This window comes from Vidua chalybeata, chromosome 2, assembly GCF_026979565.1.
Source record: "Vidua chalybeata isolate OUT-0048 chromosome 2, bVidCha1 merged haplotype, whole genome shotgun sequence".
Lineage (NCBI taxonomy): Eukaryota > Metazoa > Chordata > Aves > Passeriformes > Viduidae > Vidua > Vidua chalybeata.
This window is the reverse complement of record NC_071531.1, coordinates 39,287,037-39,305,671: the sequence shown is the minus strand read 5'-3', so window position 1 is coordinate 39,305,671 and position 18,635 is coordinate 39,287,037. Positions and strand designations below refer to the sequence as shown.

The 18,635-nt window shown below is 36.9% G+C and overlaps 2 protein-coding genes across 3 annotated transcripts in view; one reads left to right on the top strand and one right to left on the bottom strand.

The window, feature by feature from the left end:
- UBAC2 (UBA domain containing 2) overlaps window positions 1–18,635 on the top strand; it is an 87,328-nt gene that overhangs the window by 35,691 nt on the left and 33,002 nt on the right. The gene's annotated exons all lie outside the window — the stretch shown is intronic.
- Window positions 3,333–14,188, bottom strand: LOC128783769 (G-protein coupled receptor 183-like). Its single transcript, XM_053934814.1, has 2 exons — window positions 14,148–14,188; window positions 3,333–6,291 (listed from the first exon to the last, which is right to left on the bottom strand). The coding sequence occupies exons 1-2, from the start codon at window positions 14,186–14,188 to the stop codon at window positions 5,187–5,189; spliced, it is 1,146 nt and encodes a 381-aa protein (XP_053790789.1). The 3' UTR covers window positions 3,333–5,186.

The following is an 18,635-nucleotide window of genomic DNA, read 5'->3' as shown; positions in this document are numbered from 1 at the left end:
ACAGAATTCCAGGTGTGATCTCAGTACCAAATGGAGGGGAAAGAATTCTTTTAAAACACAGTCCCATACATGTTTGGCTATGAAGTAACACTATTAGCCCATCTTTAACCTGTCTACCAGAGCCCAGAATTTTTTGCCAATCTGCTTTCTAACCAGGTCATGCCCAGCCTCCACTATTGCGTGGGGTTATTCTAGCTCAGTTCTGCATTTGGCTGGCTGAACTTCATGAGGTTCATGTGAGTCCATTTTTCCAACCCATTGAGGTCTAGTTCTTCCTTATTTAGTGCCTTGGAGCAAGGTTATCCAAATTTGTCAGTCATGGGGCAAGATCCTAGTTTAGAGAACCTTTATGCTAATATGGTAAGAAAAGTAGATCAGCATGCTGTTGATCTCGTGTGTATAGAGATACCCTGTTCTCTTCTGCCACACAGCACAAACACAGCTGGATTCCCATTCTTTATTTATACTTGCCTTCTTTCCTTCTTTTAGAGTTTGAATGAAGTGGTGAACAGCTTTTATCTGACTGTTCACAGGAGAAGAGACAAGATAACTTGAAGGAAAAGGATTTGATGCAGGTCTGTAAAATCACAAGTACTGTGGGCAGGGTAAATAGGGAGTCACTGTGTTCACTCTTTTCTGGTACAAGAAGCAAGGGACTTCAGATGAAACTAACAGGTGTCACAAGTGAACAAAAATGGCTCCAGACACCATGGGTAGTTATTCTGTGCAACTTCTTGCTGCAAAACACTGCAGTCTGAGGTATTTTATTTGAGTTCACAAAGGGACCAGACAGACTGATGGAAGAAAACATTGATTGAGAGCTGTCATGTGCAAATATGAGACATCTGCCTCAGGAAGTCCAAAGTTAGACATTGCAGGAAGCCAAGGGAGTATTCTGAGGGGAAAAAAATTGAGGAAATATATCTTAGCATTTACTACACAAACAGTAATGGCCATTTTTCTTCAGAGAAGTGTTACAGCTTGGCAGATTTTTTGTATCTCTTTTGTACTACAGTCTTAGTCTGCAGGCTGCAGATTAGCCAAGACTGTATTAGGAAATATTGCACTCAGATGAATTTGTTGTTTTTCAAATAATTTGTGTGTCTGTTGACACACTGGTTCTGTATTGAGCCAGCGCAGTGGGATACTGCTGAATACAAGCATTAGTTTATCTTCAGTTGTTCCCCTGCTCTGTACCACAGATGTGGTGATAGAAGAGAACAGAGTATGTCACTGCTTTTCAGTTCCTCCAGAAGTGGTCGTATAAGGCAAAGCTTTTCTTCTCTTTCTCTTCAGCTGCATGCTATTTATTTTTCCTGTGTTGCAGGCTGTCTCGTCGTTTTATTGGAGTCTCTTCTTTCCTTGCTTATGTAAAAGCTTTTAAATTTCAGAACAATGTTAGTCTTAAATGGAATATCTATTTTATAAAGCTCAAAACATTCCTTTATTTTACACTAATGAGTTTGCTGATTTAAAAGGAGTCACTAACCACTTTCAAGAACTGTGTTATTTGTGGTAGTATGTTTACAACTTCAGACAGTTGCTGTCACTGTCTTTTGCTAGATGAACATGCTGCTTACAGATTCCTCATCTATATAGCTTTCAGAGCCACAGACCACACAGTCAGACAGCAGTCCCCTGCGAAATACCTGTCCTCTTCTGCTGGGACTGTAAGCCACAGGAGACTACCTTCTTTATCTCCACAGTTTGTTAGTCTTCAATACCTTAGAGTCCAAGGCAGCTGAGGGTACTTGCACTATTACTGTTTAGTTTTGTGTTCTCAGTGAAAGAAAAGAAGGCACTAGATGCTCTTCTGCTGGAAGTGTGTGTGTTTTGGGATTTTTCACATGGTGCACCTTTACTTGATCATGTGTTTGACAGTAGATGTCTATCCAGCTTTCTTTTCTGGACTTGGACAGAGACAGCCAAAATGTACCAACTGGCCACCGTAATAATTTTTGCTTCCTATATGCTCTGTCACATTCCCTACCAGGTAGGATTTGAGAGAGATGTCAACAGTGGACATGCAGTGTTAGTACTAGAACTGGGACTCCACATAGTTGGAGTCCTCTGAGCAACTGCCCGGCCTGACACTCCAAAGTTTAGAGATAAAAGAGATTCTGTTGTTTTTCAAGAGCATGTGTTTCAAGATCCTGACTAGACTTCACCCTCCAAATACAGACCTAGTTTTTCTGAAATGCTCCAGTCAGATCCCCACAATGAGCAAGCCATTTGCACCTACAGCTACTTGGCAGCTGCTTAATTTGTATGTGAAAAGCATGAAAGAGTCCCAGGTCTGTGTGACCATTTAGCAGCCTTTCACACAGAAAGGAACATTACTTAGAATGTATGAAAAGCTTCCCCCAAACAAAAAGCTTATTTCTTCTTGTAAAGCTCACACTACTTCAAGCCACAAGTTGGATAAGGGCATCACGGAGGAAACCAGTTATTTGAGAACAGCTGTAACTTTTTACTCTCACTGTTCTCCTTTGGTCCCATGCAGCAGGTTGTTACCATCTCTCTGGTGATGGCTGCCAGCCCCATGCCACAGCTGGTACAAGGAAAAGGACAGATGCTCTCTAAATGTTTTGCTTCAGTGCAGTGTCCCAAACCCAGTGAATCCCTAATTGCTGCTTTTGGCAGATAACAGAAAAGAGTCTCCTCATTGACACCAGTGTGCTTGAGCTGCGAGTGCATCGTGACAAGGAGTGAGGAGAAGCAGTGGCATCAGCTGCCACAGATATAAATTGTCATTGTCCATCTGTGTCAGTGCTTGCAGGACTTTTGTCAGGGAACTGAGCTTATCTTAGCTTTTCAAAGTTTTTATTTTATTGGTTTCTTCTGCATTTGAGAAGTATTTCAATAATGAGAAAAAAGTTGCTTTTCTCAAACATAAAGCTAACTGGAATCATGCTAGAGCAGTATTTTGATGTAAAGTTAGCTATTTGGGAATGCTAATGTGATTTAGAAACAAAATCCAATATTGAAAATAACAGAATTGCTAATGTGAGAAAATGGGGATAGAGAAGGATGTTCAGTAGAAATCTTCACTTTGCTTCCGCTTAGAAGAGTGTAGTTACCTGCAGTATATAATGTTTTAATACATATTTAAGTTATATTTTACAGACAAATATAAAAAAGGCTTCTTTAAGATTTTATAATCACAGATGAAATGCATACTAAAAACTCAAAAAAGCCTAGAATCGTAGGCTTTTTTAGATTAGCAGAATAAATTAGTAGAATTTAGTAGAATAAAATCAGCTTGTACTAGTGAGATGTTAACAATACATATATTTTATTTCTACCATTTCTAGGTATTCATAAGTGGTCTGTCTATGATTTTATCTGTTTACCATTTGCTCAATTCAATAGGAATACATTCTTAAATAATGTTTTAAAATAGTTTATTTAAAAAGCTGACAAGAACAGAACCGCTAGAACATACAGAATTAAGTAGAAGTTCTCCTGATAAAAGTTGTTCTTCTTACACTGCTTTTCTGAAGCTGCATAGTGTCTTTTAGAATTAGAAAAGAGAGAATTAGTATTTTAGAATTAGAAACTCAATTTTGGCAGTCTAAGTGGTATGAAATATAGGGGGTTTTGTGGTTTCTTTGGCATAAAAAATTAATTGTTAATTTAATGTTTCCGTACTGCTCATCAGGTATGATCCTTCTGTGTTTGCAGGTAGGTAGAGGTCAGCATGTGAGGAAGGAAGGAATTGCAAAGATGACAAATGTAATATGTTTGTTTGACTTTCAGTACAATCTCAATGTCAGAGATATACAGCTGAAATAAATAACATTTGTTCTCACATGTATCATAGCTTTTACTGATGATTATCAGGCACTCTTTAATTTTCCATCACAATCTTGTGGTTGAGTTACCAAGTTGTGTTGGCCAGTGAGGGCATATTAATAAGATAGAACACTAAAGAAAAGATAGAGGGCCAGGAATAAAGTAGGGAAGGAAACTGAAACGTGACGGAAGGGCACACATCAGCAGGAACCCAGGGCTTACATCCTGGATTCTCAGCTGGTATTGAGCTGATTCCAGCAGGATGTGTTTAAGTCATTTGGTCTATTTCCTGAGCCAATTTCAGCATGCCTAAAGGGATCCCAGATATGCTGTATGAAGGCATGATGGGAAAACTTGTTCTTTCCCAGCCAATTCTGCTCTTCTCATTTATTGATCTCTCAGGTAAACAGTGCTTAAAGAGAGGTAGCCATCTCACACCATCAGAATTAATCCATTAATTTACTTTTTGAATGGTCTCAACTATGAACGTTATTCATGTTTCTAAAGTGTTTGTCTTATGTCCATGTCTGACTTCAGCAGAAGTTCTGAAGAACACTGTATCACTGTTTTTTAACTGAAATGGTGCAGTTTTCATATTACAGTCTCTTGCTTCAATTCGTGTTCATAAATAATCTATATACAACAGGAGTAGAGAGAGACTTTTTACAATAAACACTAAAAAGGAAAGTTTTCCTTTAGGAAAAGGAGTAAAGTGATAATACACCTTGTGAAGATGAGTAATTTTACATACAGGAGATGTTCAATGTTGGGGAGAACCAAACAGTTAATTAGCTTTTCATGTGTTATATTTGACAATGTTTTCTATGTGAATTGTCCAATAAGGCATTTGTGCTCCACATATTGTAAAACGTAGTTTCACCTCCAAAGAGCTATAAGCTAAGTACTTGTAATAGTCAAATGAGCAAAGAAGTTGTCCATTTTATATCAAAATTTTATTTCCTCTGTTTGTGTGACTGGACCAACAAAACCATTGCCCCAATTGGAACTCAGCTAGAGATCTTGAAATTTTCAGATGTTCTGGTTGTAGTTGGTCTGAATTGTAAGCTATATTTGTGCTCAATCCTAACTGTAATTCGGCTCTGCTTGAGTTAGTAACATCCAGGCATATGTATGTGCTGCATGGAATCTGAACATCCGCAATGGTGCATATTTCCCGGAAAAAATAAGAGATCAGTCAAAAGGAACAGCAAGAAGATGATAATGCTGAGTTTTCTTGCTGTCCTGTGACAAATCTTTTTTAGTCATCACTCCTTGATTCCCTGACATCCTGAGAAACAGATTTTTACTTAAGCTGCTGTAGGGGAGCACTAAGAGGTTTTGCTATGGACCATGGATTTTTAGTCTTGGTTCACTGTGGTGTACTACAGACTTTATTTTTCTGGTAGCTTTCCATTGGAAGATTTAGCAAGTACCGTCATTTGCGTTTCTCCTGCGTCACGTGAGCTTTCTTCGTGATGTGACCTGGCAGCACTTGAAATTGATACACTCACTTGTCGTCTCAGTATTTTCAGTACAGTTCTCTTGTATCCTTTGCATGCAAAGAAATAGATGAAAGGATCTAGGCAGCAGTTAAAATTCATCAGAAATACAGTATAGTGGAGTGACTTCTGGAAAATTTTCTTTTCAGTGCACAAGGGTTCTTGCTGAAGTTTCTTAATCATGTGTTGTATGATTGCAACGTGATAAGGAGTAAAGCAGATGATGAACACTATAATTACAAATATGATTGTATTGATGGCTTTTTTGTTTATCCCTGATTTTTCAGTCAGTGGATTTTCCTTGGCTGTTTGAAAAAGTTTGCAGCTGATTTGAGAGTAGCAAAATAGAATAATCCCCAGGGGAATAAGGTACCCTATTAAACAGGCGGCAAGTAGTATAAATGGTAGATGTTCAATTTTCTCAAAGTTTGGATATTCCATACATGTAGTCCTTTCATTTTCTTCCTGTGACATGGATTGTATAAGTAATGGGAACGTTTGACTGAATACAAGAAACCAGACAAAGACACAAATGCCTTTGGCATATTTAATCCTTCTGATCTTGTATCGGAAAGGGTGGACTACAGCGAAGAACCTGTCAATGCTCAGGCACGTCATGAAGTTCACACCTGCGTAGGTGTTGATGTAGAACAAGAGCGCAGTGATTCGACACAGCGCTTCTCCAAATGGCCAGTGGAATCCCAGGGCGTAGTAGGCGATCCTGGTTGGCAAGGCAATGCAGAACAGCAAGTCAGAGAAGACGAGATTTGTTGAATAGAGGGTAGTGGAGTTGATCTTCTTTCTGTTTTTAAAAATGACAGTGAGGGCAATGGTGTTTCCAAGCACCCCAAGAATCAGGATGGAGCCGTAGAAGACAGACAGTAATATCCGTGCTGTGTCTTTGTGCTCGTATAAGTCACAAGTGGAAATGTTGGTCTCAGAGGCTGTGAAGGGGTCCATTTCTGCAACCACTGTTGTTACAGGAAGCTCAGTAGACCTAACATGAGGAAAAAAAACAACAAAAGGGAACATTTTGTTAGAAATGTAGATAAACTACTTCTACGTAAAAATGGACAGCCTCTGTTGCAAAATAAGACTAAAAAATGAAATGAAACTTCATTGCTGTGAAATACTTTTCAAGACTCTATCTGAAAACAAACAAATAGATGCCTCCTTTTGGCTTTTCTACTTTGATCCCAATTGCTTCTCTACTAAAGAAAATTGGACAATGGGCAGTATAATAAACCAGGGATGTAATATATTTGGAAAGTGAAGTCTGTAGATGCTCAGGATGTGGGAGACTCTTTAAAACAACCTGAGGGGAAAAAAGAGTCTGAAGAAACCACATGATAAAGCATCAAATGAAGTCTCCAAGAATCAGATAAGCAGACAAAATGTTTTAAACGTGCTTTAGTTAATTCTAAGGGAATTTTTGTTCCTAACAATTCACACTGTGATGCTTTAACTTGTTTAGAGAATTTTTTTTCTCAGCATTCTTATCATATTGACATTATAATAAAATCATAGATTCATTTAGGTAGGAAAAAACCTTTAAGATCATAGATTCCAACCATAATAACTTGTTTAATTCTAGTTCTAAGAATTGGCTTTTGTAATCTAATTCAAATATTTTTGCATACATAAATTATTAAGACTACTACTTTAATCATCTTTAATGACCCTGCTAAAGAGAGGTAGTGCAGGTGAACTATTTTACACTTTGTTAATTTAGTAGATTTTAGAAATTGTTTCATCTGCCCACTCATAAGTAGCATAGAAGAGTTGCAAAGTGGCAGTGATTTGGGGGGGCTTAAAAATATTTTAAAATGATCCAGCAGAATTTCAGAAATGGGAAGAACCCCATTCTGTTGATACTGCTCACCGTGCAAACATTTCCTAGGTCTGCTGTTCCCTGACAGTTGTGTAATGTAAGCATGAAGCTCACAAAGGATGGGGCATTTCATGTTACTCCTCAGGCAGCTGTTATAAAAAAGGGTGCCTCTTAGAGGCACCATTTATGAATTTAAACAGCAATCAAAACAAGATTGCTTCTATTTAACAAAGAATACTACCTGAAGATAAAAGCTGTTGTATTTGGAATTTTAGGTCTGTCTTGTACCTTTAATTAACATGTCTATGTTATTTCTGAAGATTTGTCATTCAACAGACAATATTTACAAGCAACCGCAGCCTGTTCTACTTCCAAAAAGTCTTTCTGGGAAATACCTCTCAGTTTTAAGGGATTTAAACCACACATTTTAGAAAGTATTTATTATTCATTTATTAACTTGTGAAAGCATTTAAAGGTTAGTATTTTCTTTCATGATTTGAGGAGATTGTTCTGCTTATTTCAGGGTGTCCACAATTAATGATTCCCTGTAAACGGTAATGGATATGGATGATGTGTATTAAAAGATGTAAATTAGTTACATTACATGTTTAAGGAAGAAATTTGTCTCCCGGGTAGTACATTAAGTCTGTGTTTGCTGCATTCCATAGATAGAAGACAGGTGGGTAATTTCTGACTGATAGATGTACAATGTTCTGATTCTTAGATATTTGTGAAGTAAGTGCTGTCTTTCAAGACATGGGAATACTGCATTCAGAGTTGTATGTCAAATCTGAAGTGGGAGTTCTGTGCCTTGAATAAAGGAACTAGTTTAGTAAATAACAACTCCAGCTGTAGTGCAGATTTAAGAATGTCAGTAATTTTATATTAGTTAAGTCTGCATTGTTCATGCTGTCTTGTTGTTAATGTGTTTGGTGATTAATTAATGCAGTAGTTATTACCCTGAGGATAGTTATGGTATTATTTCCTCCCATCTTTTCCATTGTAGAAGTGCTTAAGACGGATTTTGTTTTACCTAAGTGTAACAGGCTTTGCATAAAATGGTGTGGGTTTGTGTAGGCGCCTGTATATGAGTCAGTGAGGTATTTTGTTTTGTTTCTCATATTTAAATGCTTCTAATTCTTGTTCACACTCCCAGCATCATGTCTATCTTCTATTAATCTCTTTCTTGAAATGCAGGTAAAATAATTTTGTCAACATATTAGAAAAGGAGTTTTTAGTATGCATTTCATCTGTGATTATAAAATCTTAAAGAAGCCTTTTTTATATTTGTCTGTAAAATATAACTTAAATATGTATTAAAACATTATATACTGCAGGTAACTACACTCTTCTAAGCGGAAGCAAAGTGAAGATTTCTACTGAACATCCTTCACAAATCTAAGATTTGTGATAAACAGTTCAATTGCAGTAACTAGATACAGCATATTAAGAGCTTTTTTTTCCTTTAAAATTGTAATAGTTTTGGTTCAAAAATAGGGCACATAATTGTCACATCCATTCATATGTCTTTGTATAAACATTAGTGAAATGTAGAATATCTACTATACAAACACATTGAACTGTAGTTTAGGAAAAAACCTGTATATTCATTAAAATATATAGTCTTTTACATCAATAGTAGAATTTCATAAATTGCATGTTACCTAATTTTGTGCTGTGAAGTTGGATCTTTAATGTAATAAATTAATCTAGAACTTGTTCAAAATAGGATGTTCATCCTCACATATAACTGTGGCTATATTGAGAAGGAGTCCTAGCTAAGACAGTGTTTGTGTCTATCCAAGGTGCTAGCATGGATATATACTGGGAGCAGTTCCCTGGCAGGACAAACTGGCCACAAATGGATGAGGAGAAAGCTGGAGGAGCATAGCTCATGGATCAGTGTGCAGTCAGCCAAGCTGTACTCCTTGGCAGGCTCTTCTGCTTGCTGTGTGAGTCAGCCCAGGGGGCAAAAAGTATTCTTTTTGATCCTCTGTTATTTTGACTGTTGCTGTAGCGAACAATTTTACAATGCTGTAGATGAGTATTAGTGTTTTGTCTACCTGTGGGTATGTAGGGACATTTTGAGAGTCACCAAGGTGTTTAGGTGCTACAGTACCTGAATATATTCATTAAAAAAAAAAAAAAAAAAAAAGAGAGAGATTTTATCTCTTTTGTGGCCCAAACAGATGATAAAGTTGATACCTTCCACCATAATGTGCATCACTGAAGCTGTGGTGACTTCTTTGTACTTCTGAACTCTAATTGTTGTTGGATGAACTCCACTGACCTCAGCAGGTATTTCACATTTTCTTGGCAATCTTGGAGAGGGCTTCATTAAAAATAACATTTTCTTCCTGAAAAGTATCTGGACTATTAAGTAAGATAAGATATATTTTAAAAAACCCTATTCCTTGTGTCAGGTTGCTGTTTATTTCTTGGCAGCAGTCCTGAGTGATCCACTTATACATACATCATATGACATCCTCTACAGAATGTATCTGAAAAAAGAATGTTTTGAATACTTTTTGTGAGTTTTCCATTATTGGAGAATAAAAGGAAAATGTTACATCCTTACTGCTGCAAACCTCAGACTAGCTGGACATTATTCTATTTTAATGAGCTGTGTGCCTGAATAACTCATGAGAACATGGCCATTTACTGTCCCAAATCCAGATGCACCAATGAATTTACCCTCTAGAATCACTACTAAAACTTTTGCTCTTCTAGATTGTTGGATTAAAGACCTTTCCAGTGGCTTTCCAGGTTTATTAATGATATTACTTTGAAGCATATATTTGGAAGAAAGATAATATTAATTTCCCTTACCAATTAAATAATTTAAGAAAACAGTACCAGAGGTTTTTGGCTTAGAGTTACATGCCAAAATGTTAAGGTATAAAGTATTGAAAATTCCTGTCTGTATATGTGTATTGTAAAGAAGGTTGTTAAGGTTTTCATATTTTCTGAGTCTATAAACACTCAGTGACACAGACCACTTACTCACTTAATGTAATCTTCTGTATAGTTCAGATTATATTATTTTAGTTATTGTGTATGAATTCCGGTAACTTTCCATTTAAAGCATACTTTCTAAAATGCTGTTTGTCTTGAAGAACTGAAGAGAAAGCAAATTGCCTATTTGTACTCTAGTCTTTGGTCAGTCAACCTCCATGTTAAAAAGTGTGTGTCTCTCTCTTAAATGTCTCAAAAATTAATTTGCAATTGCTATTTTCATTGAGTCTCTACCTTTACACAATCTCATGGTTTGGGCAATTTGAGGTAAGCTTCTCAAATATTTCACTACAAGGTGAAATGATCCTGTGATGTCTATTCTAACCCCAGCTGTGTCCCACACAGGACTTGGGGTTCCAGATGCCTCTTGGTATTACTGTACCTGGAGGCAAACTCACCACTACATCCCTGCTTTTTCTGCTCAGTGGATTATGTATGCAAGATAGACATATGTAGCATTGCACTGGGAGTTTGTGAAGTTAGTTCACTGTGATCCAGGAGTATTTCTCTGATTCACTCTGTCACAGGGTATCTCCAGTGTAAGGGCATGGCCATTGCTCTCTGCTTTGACCTGGGAGGACCTTATGCCTGGGAGAGTTTAAAATTAATTTTACTGTTAAATACTATGCCCAGGCTTGCAACCAGTGCAGGTTGTTTTATAATGTTCTTTCCCTTGCCATTTTCAAGTCTTAGCACTATGTTTGCTTTTTGACCAGCAAGTTTCTTTGGTCAATTACCTTACAAGGTTTGTTAGCTAGGCAGCTGCTAGTCTATTCTCTGTGCATCTTGACATTACACAGCAATAGCATCCATCTGGGGAAAAAAATCCCAGCACAATGGCAAACTGCTTACAAAATCTAGCATGTCTGAAATCTATGCAAGTGTCTTTCTAAACCAATATTGTAATCTCATCAAAGAAGGAAAAATAGCTTGTGTAGGAGATCTATGTTGGGTGAAAACATTTGACTGGCATTAGTAATTTGTTTTATGTTTATACATTTGTATTGTGTTTAATCCCCACAGCAAAAGGTGTTTGATGAACAGGATGGTGACCCCAGTCTGGAAGTACTGTGTAATCCAAAGCTCTCTTTCACAGACATGTTCGTGTGTGATAAGCTTTATATGTAGTATCATAATATTACATACATTTAACTGTTAAGAAGCATAGACTTAAGCTGTGAGCCAGCAGTTGCAGTATTACACCTTAGATTACATGGGTTGGGATTGTGTGCAAGCAGTGGTACAAAGTGCTCTCTGAATGCTAAATCAAATTTCTTCTTGTTACCACCTCCTGCTTTTGCTGAGGAGCACTGTCTGTCTTTCTAACAGAACAGGGGACACGTAGAAGGCTTTTACTTTGTATTGTAATCTAACGTGTGATTTCTCTGTGTCTCTTCATAATTTTCACTCTTTGAAGATGAATCCCTGGTCCATTTGTCCCTGGTCCAGTTGCAAATTTAAGGATACTAATTATATTCTTGAAAAGGCACAGCAATTCATTAGAAAGATCTCTCCTGGCTCTCTACACATAATATGGTTTAATCACTGTGAGATGGACAATATTTCTTTAACAAATCATATTGGGGGTTAATGTTGTTTTTCTGTGCATAAAGAGTATAGATTATTTTAAAAGAATGGTCAGGAAAAAGACTTCTGTGCAAGATTCACTGATCTTACAGTCCTCTATAGATATAATCTGTGTAGGTCTTACATTGTTTTAAAACAGTAGAAGATTGCAAATACACAGTGCTCTGGTTTTGTAGGTTTAATTTTTTCCTTAATCTCAAAATTATTTTTTTCTATTGACCAGACATATTTACTGTTAGTATTTCTATTTTACCGTTCAGGTGATCTCTATTGTAGAGTGTTTCCTCTGTTTGAGAAAAAGGCTTGATTCAACTAAGTTATGTATATTAAAAAGTGTGTGTGCTAAGTTGCATAGTAAAACACTTTGTTAAAATAGAAAGAATATATACCTAAGGTGCATAATACGGTGTGTGGACTGGCGACTGGGGGCTGCATGTAGTTTAATAAAAGCTGAGATGAGAGACAGGCACGTCCTAAAGCTTCCTCTTTCTTTCTAACACATCACTCATGCTTCTAGTGCTTTTTGTTAATTTCTTTTCAAAAGCTGCTGAGTTTTGTGTTCTAAAGGCTGGTGAGTCAGCCTAATGACCTGAAGATTGAGTCCTCAGGTCACAACCCACAGTTAATTTTGATGAGAGAGTTTCCAGGCTAGTGCTTTTATCCGTCTTTGGTATAGATCCAAATTTGTTGGCATAGTAAACCCAAATTTGTAATGCACACGTCAGAGAATCCCAAATATTGTCTTAACAGCGTCTTAAATTGTCTTAACAGTGGCTATAAAGAATTAGAATATTCTTTAGCTGCTTAACAGAATATGCAAGTGCACAAGACTGTGGGATCTTTATGGTCCTGCTTTTGTCTACTATTATAGATTTTGCATGACAGTTGTTGTATGACAGTTATATTTGGTGCTAAAAAATAGTAGAAACTACTGTAAGTGAGATGGAAATAAAAGAAGTTGAGTTGAAGTGCATAACTAATTAAAGAAAAAGTGGAAGTAGTTTGAAGGGTACACCCTGGTCTTATCTGTTGGATCTCTCTACCAGGGTGGTGGGTTCTACAAGTGTGAGACCTATCTAACATAAATAATCTCTGCCAAAAAACTCATACTGACATGAAGAGCTGTACTGATGCTAAGATGATTAACTTCCCTTCAATTTATACTTGCTTAGGTGTACCAAATGTAAAAAGGAGAGAGCCTAAAACTAGAGCAAATAAGCAAAATAAAAGTGTGAGCCACTGAAAATTACTTTCTTTCTAGCAGAAGAGAAAAGTAATCAAATGAGGATTTGTATTTTAGTACTTGAAAACATGCAAAACTATTTGAGTTCAGGTTTTTTTTTTCTAAGTTACATTAAACCCATACAGGTATAGTATTTAATTTTAGGGTTTACAGCTTCAGACTACAGCTTCTATATTATCATTCCCTATACATGCTCCTGAGTCTTTTGATCAGAAAGAAATGAGATTTGAGCTCTTAAAGACTAATTGCCAGGTAAATTTTCAATTGCCTTGTCTCTTCAGGAGCAGCCATGAAGATGTTAGACAGATCTCTTGTATTTTGTGCTCAAAGGCATGTACTCTCTCTTATTTTTTTAGATAAAAGATAGTTGAGTTATTGTCTGTAGAACACTCTGTCTTGTTTTGCCAGTATAATAGGAAAAATTATCCTTTTAAATTGGGAAGCTGTATAAAAATCATACCGTTTGTAATATGTCTAAAGATCAGTAATAAGGAGAGAGATGTTTGGTCATTGCAATTCAGAAGAAGAATGCCTTCTAAAAACCTTTAAAGAAATGTGCACTAGAAGTTAAAAGAGGAATTAGCTCATAAAGCTTTGAACTCTTAAAATGCTCTGTTGCAATGTTCAGACATGAGACGAGTGAGAAGTTTTTGAGCTGATAATAAAGGCTGTTTTCATAGACAAGGAACGCATGTGATAAAAGAAAGCTATGCATGCATAACCACAGCATGGATTTGTTTTAAGGCTCCCTCTTACTATTATTCTGTGAGGTTCAGTGACTTTAGAGCTTCAGTGCTTCCCTTACTACTTCTACAGTAGTTACTTCTGCACCAGTATAATTTTAATTAGTTGCTAAAAAATTGTCTAAGTTAAGGCAGTATGAAATGTTTCCCTGTGGATGTCAGAAGGCTGTATTATAAGAAAGGAATTGGAATAACTTGTTGATACTGTAGATCAACAGATCCTTTAAGTGGAAACTAACTAGCAGCATATTGATATGGGAATATAAAATATCAGATAATTTCTTCCATGGGCCTTTCCCATACAAAGATCATTTATCCTTACTACCACATGAAAATACCCAGTATAATGCAAAAAAGGAGATATTTCTGGAATTGTTTGCTATTGCTCAGTGGCAAAGGAAAAAAGTAAAAAGTTAGTTATTTTCTGTACTTACATCTCTGTAGCTTCTTGGATCCTCTGAGCAGTTAAGGGCATTAACAGGATGGCTTGACTGAGAAGGTTTACCCTTGCACATTGTTCTCAAGAGTGATTACGTGAGTCTTTTGTGGGAGGGGTAGGGTTTTTTCAAGTGCTTAAAAAAGTCCCAGCCCTGTTTGTATGCCGGTCTTGATTTGCTGCCTACTGTTTTATGGGATGTGAAAGCATCTATTTTTGATCCTTTTACAATTAGTCTGCTCAAAGAGAGTAATTAGAAACAATACTTCCACCTCCCCCCTGAAGTTACGCACTACTGACTTTTGCAGAAGGGACTTCACCCAGAGGTTTACTTGACTAATTGTTGACCAGCGAAAATCCCTCTCATATGAGAAAAACTTTGTTTATATGCCATCTGCATTTAAAAATACCTTAATTACAGCAAAAAGCTGTGTAATCAGTACATACTTAGAACTTCTTCTTACCAACGAGATCTGATGCAGCACGAGGAAACCTCAAAACTGAGACATACTGAGATGTGGTGTTAAAGCAGACGTCTCAAATGCCTGTGGACATTCCCAGTTCGGTTTTAGTATCATAATGATGAGGATTTACAGAAATGCCTTTCAAAAATGTATGAGGGAGTTAAAGAACTCTGGGACTTTGAGAGATTAGTAAAAATGTCTGCCTTTGTAAGCTGTTTATTACATTTTAAGCAGTGGTAATAATAATGATAGTGAAAAATGTAAGGTAAATACATGAAAGATAAAAAGCTTCTAAAACACAAATCTGATTCCCCTAAAATAATATTGACAAGAATGAGTGGCTAGGGAGTAGGAAGGGAATGGATGTCAGATTGTGAGTTAACCCATTTGTACCTGAAATAATCTTGTTTCTGGGTGAAGAACTTTTAATGTAAAAGTTAAATTGTGTGTTTGTTAAGAGGGTTTTGGAGATTAGAGGTAGATGGAAAATCATTTTGTTTGCTCTTAGAGGCTGTGGTTGAGAGCTACCTGGGCTTTTCCCCAAAACCTGATACTGATCATTCATGACAGCAAAGGACTGTTTCATGACCTCATTTAGTGGCCTGATTTTAAACAACCAACAAGGCATGATAAGGGTATTTTTGGCAGGTCCAACCCATGCAGAGTGCAGGATGCCTCTTTGGAAATGTTAGGGCTGTGTTCACAGCACAGGTGTTGGCTGACATTGTAGTGGTGAAGGTGTGTAAAGAGATAGGATCTCTGCTAACACGTCCATCTCATCAGAAAGCCTCAAGTAAATGCAGACCTAATGGCAAAGTTACTTTGTATTCTAGGAAATGTTTTTCCTATAGCAGAACACAAAGCCTTGTGAGCTACTGTTGTACCTACTTGGAGCACTTGGTTGACACTATAAACTGATTTTTCTTATGTTGAACTCCCACTGTACACATGACTTGATTCTCCTTAGATGCCAAAGAGCTGAAGGGCTCTATCTAGGGCTTTCAGCTCCTCAGTCTTAATGGAGCATTCATCTTCTAGCATCACATTCAGAAAGTCTTTGGGAAAACTTACCAGTTTTATTCTGGATTGTTTTTATTCTGGATTAGTTTTTCCTTACTTGTTTTTGAATAATTTTTTAATTATTCAGCTTCATCAGAGAGTAAAATTGCTTTAAATGAAGTAATGAGAATTCAGGACCGCTTAAAAGGAAATTGCACAGGGAACTTGCTTCATATGTACGCAAAGTAATACCACAGTGTGGCTCTGTGTCCAGCACCTAAGGTCTGCTGTAGAAATGGGAAATTTTGAGATACGCAGACATGTCTTTGCTCAAGGGCTGACATTAGTACCCCAGCTTCTTAGTAAAGGAAATGTTTGTTTCAGAATTGTTGTATCATTATAAAACAACACCACTATATGTTTCCTGCTTTGATCTGATAAAATATTGCCTTCCTTTGATTAAGATACACTACTAGATTGTACCCTTTGAGTCACACTGGTATATTAGCTACCAATCCAGCCTAGCATGATGAAAAATTAGCTCAAGCTAATTGCTTGAGCTAAATGGTGCAGGTTGCATTCTTTCACTAACTATTTATCCTTCTAGCTGTTTGTTTTCTGTTCTGATGCAGCTGCTGTTGGTCCAATATCTGTTTGACTGCTCCAGGATTTGGACATTAAATTAATGTAAATTAAAAAATTGCTGTGTGTCAGAAGGTGTTTGTGTTTATCATATATGTACCGACATACATTTGTGTTTACCATATATGTACAAACACTGTTCAGATTTTGGCAGACAAGATGAGGAACATGGAACCCCACAGGTTACAAAATACATTGTTGGATAGTCTTGGCATTAAAAACTAAAGCTTACTTTAGGATAGGTGTCTGACTTCTGCCTTCATGAGGGGATTGTAAACTGTTGGTTAGATGGTTAGTCTCAAATTTTAATGAACGTGCAAGTTGCATGGATTCTGCATGGGGATATCCATGGACAGGAAGAGCCTTTCTTTTCACCTCCAGATGCATTTTTAAATTTTTTTCTGCATTCTTGCTGCTTTCCTGTGAAATGTTAGGGTTAGCTAGTGAGTATTAGGTAACAAAGCCTAATGCTTTTGCTGCTATTGAGAGACCTCAGGCAATGGGCTGTCCTGCTTATGTGTAGTGAAAGCATTGGGTGCAGTAGGAGGATCCTTTGAGTCCAGGGCTCCAGCAGGTAGAGGAACACAACCATCAAGGGTAGTCACAGTCCACAGAGTTACTTAATTTTAAGGAATGTTATTGTGAATATTTAGCATGTTCAGAATAAAGGCTGGAACCTTAAGTGTAATATGGCAGTGTTTGGGCTGACTGTAGGAACACAGGTCACTGAAATGACATAGTAACTTGAATTGTAAGTGCACTACCTGCGTGCCTGTATTATCTGCAGCTGTTTTTTATAAGTGATATTTTTAGTCCCCTAAAAAATACATGGTTGTGAATTTGTCAGTTTAATGTTTTTTTGGAGAACTTGAATGAAGAAAAACACACCACCACAGTTAGTAAGTGCAGTGAGTCATTCTGAATAAAATAGGTTATTTCTGCAAACTTAATCCCACAGAACTTCTATTGACAGCAGCAAGCATTTTTACAGAAGCTACATTTATTTAACTTTCTAACCCTTTGTTCATGCATTTTAGAACCATTTTCCTGTTGTGTGTATATATTTGCTAGTGCTAATGTTTTATTTTAATCTGCATTTAATAGTCACCCTTTTAGACTTTAAATAGTGTATTTCTCTTGTAAGATGTACCTGCCCCTGATTTTTTCTTCTCAGACAATTTTTACGTCTCTGATTTATTTTTTTTCAAGGATATTGTTTGTATATGTATTTTTTAATTTCTTTGTACAAAGCCAATCTCATAGATTCATATGATGTAGAATGTTCCTATCTTGTCACTGTGTTTCTGTTTCACTTCAAATGTTGAAATTTAATGTGCTCTTCAAAAGGAGGATATAGTTATTGTAGAGATGGCTACTACAGTATGACTTTGGGATGGACATGTAGAATGTTCAAGCTCTAGAATTCAGTTTTCAGGTTTTAGAGTTTTCTGGGTTGTTTGAAAATTTCATTTTCTATGAAAATGTGGCTCAAATTAACTTTCTGAATATGAAGTGGGCCAAAACCCAGTTCAAAAAATGCTTGTGTCTATAGCCCTTCTTTGCACACAGATATCACAGATTTCTAGTAGTAGTTAATCATGGCACACGAAAGGATGTTCCTGATATTCTCATAGTATAATGAACAAAGGGCTGGGGTGAAGGTCTCTGCAAAAGGAGAGAAAGCACAGAAAAGGAGACTAAAAGAGATGAGAGGAAAATCAAATACAAGAGGATAAGAAAGAAGTGAAGGAAAAGAAAACACTGAAGTAGTCCTTCAATAAGAATATGTTTTCCACTTTTAGATGTTGAGTCTGATATATGGTACCAAACAACTAATTAACATAATTAAAAGAGTTAAGAACCAGTAATTTTATTTACGGTATGTGGTTGGATGTTTGTACCTGTCCAGTGAAATACAGGAACAGAAATTCCTCCAGTGATCATGAGCTTCATGAATAAGGCTTTGATTTTTCACAGAGCAATAGGGTAGCTTAGGTTTGACAGGATCTCGGGCAGTCAGCTAGTTCAACCCTGGGTTCAAAACATGTCCAATGAGAATGGGTTATTTTGGGTGGTGTGTCCAGGTTGTATCTCTGAGGATGGAGATTGTAGCTCTGGGCAGCCTGGTAAAATACCAGACAGACCATCATTATCCTGTCTGGAGTTGCTCTAGTATATTAATACCTTTCTTGAAGCATGAAGCCTAAAAGTGGACACAATTATTTACATTTAGGCTCAGAAGCACTGAGCAATTACTTCTCTTGGTCTGATGACAACATATTGATAATGCTGCCCTGTGTGTGATTGACACTTCCTGCAAAGATAAAGTGGCACTCAAAGGCTGGACTAACACTCAAAGGATTCTCCAGCTCCTTATCTGC

What these genes read in the sequence shown, in the direction of transcription:
- LOC128783769 (XM_053934814.1), bottom strand. Translation starts at nt 14,188, where the DNA reads ATGCCCTTAACTGCTCAGAGGATCCAAGAAGCTACAGAGAT. An exon ending in ATCCAAGAAGCTACAGAGAT is followed by an intron (nt 6,292 to 14,147) that starts GTAAGTACAGAA and finishes TCCTCATGTTAG; the next exon opens with GTCTACTGAGCTTCCTGTAA.